The 4,645-nt window shown below is 44.7% G+C and overlaps 1 protein-coding gene across 1 annotated transcript in view; it reads left to right on the top strand.

Annotated features, from left to right (window-relative positions):
- The first annotated feature begins 183 nt into the window (after positions 1-183).
- Dnajc24 (DnaJ heat shock protein family (Hsp40) member C24) overlaps positions 184-4,645 on the top strand; it is a 34,428-nt gene continuing 29,966 nt past the window's right edge. Inside the window, exon 1 of the mRNA XM_004638053.2 lies at positions 184-366. Within this exon, the coding sequence (XP_004638110.1) occupies positions 256-366 (111 nt within the window). The 5' untranslated portion in view covers positions 184-255. The remainder of the gene's footprint in view (positions 367-4,645) is intronic.

The raw sequence follows: 4,645 nt of genomic DNA, 5'->3' as shown, positions 1-4,645 counted from the left end.
GCGCACCGTCTGCGGCGCCCCCTCGGTCCCGCGCGCCCGGGCTGCCGCGGCCTCTCTGAAGCTTCCAGCGCGCGCGCCACGCGCGTGGGGTAACTGAGCGCTTCGGAAATCCGCTTCAAGTTTGGATTAGAATGATTGGCTTAGCTACATAGTGAAGGCAGATTGACTTTTCTCTTAAGATACGTGCAGATTGTAACCAGTTGCCCCTACTGTGTTATCCAGCCGATCTGAGAAAACCCGCTCGTAGCTCGAGGGATGATGGCGAGGGAGCAGATGCCAAAGAAGGATTGGTATGGCGTCCTGGGGGCGGACCCGTCTGCCGATGTGTCAGACTTAAAACAGAAGTATCAGAAACTCCTATTAATGGTAAGTCGTTTAATATTTTAAGTCATGGGAGAAAAGGATTGTTTTTAAATAGGGTGTGAAATTTAAATTTCAAAAAATACTGTATCACTGAAGGTAGCATTCATTGATGTAGTTGAACGTTTCAGTGATTTAGAGAAAACCCGAACTTCTAATGTGGAACGGCATGGTGTTTAGGAACACACGTTTTGAATCAGGTTGGTGCAGGAGGCGGAATCCCTTGATGCTGCTACTGTGTGTGAGAACGTGGAGGATTGTCCTCTACGTGGTACTCAGGGAGAGGTAAAGGGAATAATCCTGTTCCGTGACAGGGTGCCCCTGGAGGACGACCTGGGATGTCCCTTGTAGCTGCTTAGAGCCTGGTGACCTAATAACATGCCAGCAGGGGCCTCTGCTACATATGTGGTGTGCTGGTCCAAATGGAAATGTGCTCAAAGTGTGACATACACATTGGCTTGTGACAAGACAAAACCTGTCTAAAATTTTATGTTGATTACATATTAAAATGGTAGTATTTTGACTGTTTTGCATAGGATATGTAATATATGCGTATTTTTATATATCTTACATTTTATTTCATCTTCATTTTGCCATTTTGAACAATTCTTATGTAGCCGACATTTAGGTTTGGGTTATCTTTCCATTGTATTGTGCTGATTTAGGTTGTTTTTATCTACTTTCAGCTGTACTCATCCCTTTGTTTTGAAATAAGTTGTAATAATTTATAAATATATACATATATCTCTGGATTTAAATTCATTTTTTTCAATCTGTGTTTTGGTGGTCTTAAGCCAGTGTTAGTGTTTGTAATGACTTATGGTTAACTGAGATTTCAAAGCCATTATTTAGATTTGTTTTGCTCTACCAAGGTGTCTGTGGTATTCTGCTTAGACTGTGTTTATTTATGGTGAAGAATAGATATTTCACCACCAGGAATGTTTGGGGTTTGTTTTGGGAGCGTTCCGGTTGCTCCACATGTTCCACAGCATTTGCTGCTGTCAGCCTCTTGTGTCAGCAATTGAGGTTTCTCAGCTGAGAAAACTGAGCCCTGTAGTTCCTTGCTGTGTGTGTTGCCCTGTGCGTTGTGCACCGCGGATGCCAGCGACACCCCAGAACAGCTGGGCCGGGCGGTGTGGCACCCAGTTCATTGGGAATCACTGCCCTCTTCCCCTAGCTGCATTTTATTTTTGCTCTTTTTTTCCCTTCATCATTCTGTTGGGTACTTTTTCATGTAATTATTGTCTATTTGTGCAATTTTTTGTGAAGTGTTCTTGTTTAAACTAAATTACATTTTTTTTCCTAGTGTGTGGCATGTATTTTGCCTACTCTGTAGCTTAGTAGGTTTTTTTTTTAGTGGTGTCTTCGGATGTGCAGAAGCCTTTTTAAAAAATTATGTATGTATGTACGTATGTATATATGTATGTATTTGGTACGGGGTCTTGCTCTGTGGCTTGGACTTGTAGCAGTCCTCCTGTTTGCAGCCTCCCCAGTGTTGGGATGACAGTCTTGTGTTGCCACACCTGGTTTCAGTGACTGGCATGGCATACTGGGGGTTCTGGAGCCGGCACGGCATGTGGTGCTGGGAATGGATCCCTGGTCCTTGCGCTTGCCAGGCAGGCACTTAGACTGCCAGGCTATCTCCGTGGCCCCCGCTTTTTGTTCTTGATGAAATGTAATTTTCAAAGTTTTGTTTCATGGGTAGTGTTTCTTGTGTCTTCTCTAAGCCCCTGAGGATGGTCAGTGTTTTCTTCTGTATATATGTAAAGTAGAGTTTATTCTGGCCCTCAGTTTCGGAGGTTTTGGTCCAGGAGCTGTTGGCTTTTGGGCATGTGTGTGCCAGCTTACTGGGGTGGAGCAGAAGTGCTCCACCAGGGCCAGCCGTGGGGAGAGGAAGAGAGCAGGGTCCTTGGCTCCGAAGGACCTGCAGACCCCACTAGGCCATGCCTCTTGAAGGGCCCACAGCACCCAGTGACCCAGGCTGGGGACTTGGGGTCATTCCAGGGCCAGCCTGTGGCCGGTACCACGTATCCCCACTGCCTCACAGTTTGGTGTCTCTCTCCTGCTGTTTCTTTTATCTTTGTTCATGTGCATTTATGCTTTTTGCCTTTTTCAAAAACCATCATTCTTCTGCTGTCACCGCAGTGGAGCTTCAGGAGGGAAGGATCTGTGCGCATTCCTGTGCCTGCACTGTGCTCCCACCAAGGACTGGCCGCCACCATTGGGCAGCCTAGTCCTGCTCCGCAGTGACCTGTCCTGCGCCGTGCCCGCTCGAGTCCCTGTCTGCACCTGTCCTGCTGCCCTCTGGGTGTAGTGCTTAGGGCCCATTTCTCTGGATCAGAGCAGAACTGTGCAGTAGGAGAGAGGCCAGCTGTGCTGGAGGGAGCTTGGTGGCAGCGGGGCCTGGATGGTGCGTTGGTGTCGGCTGGGCTTGGGGCTGCAAGGTGGGGAGAACGGCTGACCAAGGCTGGGCTGGAGGCAGGGGCAGCACCTGCGATGCAGAAAGCAGAAGGCCTGTGAGCTCTGCCTGGGGGCATCTCTCGGCTGTGTGGAGGGGAGGTGTGGGAGGGAGGCAGCTGGCTTCAGGATGTTCCGGCCGGCCCTCAGTGCATGTTGGGGATGGACCGTGTGGTGTCCCCTGTGTCACTCTGTGACATTTAGCACTACGGGAGTGGTGGCAGGCGGGGAGTTAGTGGCACCCTGCCCTCTCCCTGGGCTTAGGCTGTTGCCCTCCTAGAGGCAGGTGGTGGGATGCTGTTTGCAGTGGGACACTGAAGCTTGGGTACAGTTCTTGGTTTGTCACACAGTGAGTATTGGTGAAACCGTAGGCATGGTCACGTCCCTGCACTTAGACTGCGATTTCCCAAGTCCCTGCCCATCCAGAAAGTCTCCTGCTGTTGAAAAGCATAATCTTCCTTGTTCTAGACTTCCAGAGGACATTTGAGGACAGTTGGCTAGTGCCAGGGAAGGTCAGATGGCACTTTTTCTCTGCTTTAATCTTGATGGGATCAAGCTTATATTTAGGTTATGGAGTGAATCTTAGTTCTTTATTCTTTTTGTATGGAAAGTGTGGAGTCTCTGATTTAAGGAGAAAATTACAAGGGCAAGCTGTATAATGTATCGAGTTTATCAGTTTGCTTTTCCTGGAAGCAGGCTTCTGAAGCTCATATTTTCGTTTCCAAATTTGAATTAACATATTTTCTCAGTCTGTACTTTTTCAATAGTGTCATAAAGCAGTTGGAGAGTAGAATTACATCAATACCATTTTGTATCTAATTTTATGAAAAAGGCACACTTCTTACATGCAGCTTTCCAAGAGACTTTGAAGTTACCACCTCCTACATAATTAGTTGTTGAATAAAATATTGTTACATCGTAGGCTGCTGGGTTTGTAGCGCATGTTGATTCAGTAAATACTGTTTGTCTATTCCAGTTTTTATAAATGTAGTGTTTATTCAGGGTCTTAATTCTGAAAGAGTTTTACTGACTAGGAGATTTTAAAATGCTTAAAAGATACATGCAATTGTAAAGTGTAGAATTAGTTTTAAGTATGTGTATTTCAAGTCCATTGTCTCTTGCCAGCTCAGTGTGTAAGACTGAATTGAATCATTACTGTCGGCCTTACTAAAGGGATGTTGCTCTTTGTATATTGCAAATGCCTAATTTTTTAGTTTTCCACTAATAACAATTTTAATAATACATTGCTTTTAAAAATGTTTGGGAGTCCAGAATAGTTACATTATTCTCATTTTTTACAGTTGTACATGTGCAAATTGTTGTTTACTGAATATAAAGCTTTGTCAAATTGAAAATTGGGCATTTTTTCCCCATTGGTGCTGATAATATTTTAAGATACCTTGCAATTGGAAAAGAATTGCAGTGTTGGAAAATTATATGCTGTTACAGTATGTGCCATAATCTTACAGGAAATCTACGTAACTTGAGGAGTGTGCAGGATTCTCATTGTTATGGTGGGAAGGGTATGAAGTACCACTTAATACCCACATAGGCATTCTAGGGTCTCTGCGTCATTATAATGCTTACATCTGGATTAGCACCGAGCTTGTTATGCAATACATTTTAATATCTTAAAAAAGAGGGTGGAAAGGGTACCTGTACAGTGGTTACGAAAATTACTACCTCAGGAAGGGAGTTAAGAACAGAGCTTTCAGAAAGTCTTTTGACTACATTACAAAGCAAAGTAATCTTTTTTTTTTTAATATTTATTTATTTTTATTTATTACATTTATTTATTGTGTGTGGCCAGCTCAGCCCACCAGGGGGC

The sequence above is a fragment of the Octodon degus genome, unplaced genomic scaffold (assembly GCF_000260255.1).
Source record: "Octodon degus isolate 3935 unplaced genomic scaffold, OctDeg1.0 scaffold00093, whole genome shotgun sequence".
Taxonomy (NCBI): domain Eukaryota; kingdom Metazoa; phylum Chordata; class Mammalia; order Rodentia; family Octodontidae; genus Octodon; species Octodon degus.
The sequence above is the reverse complement of the archived record's forward strand: the minus strand, read 5'-3'. Positions and strand labels throughout refer to the sequence as shown.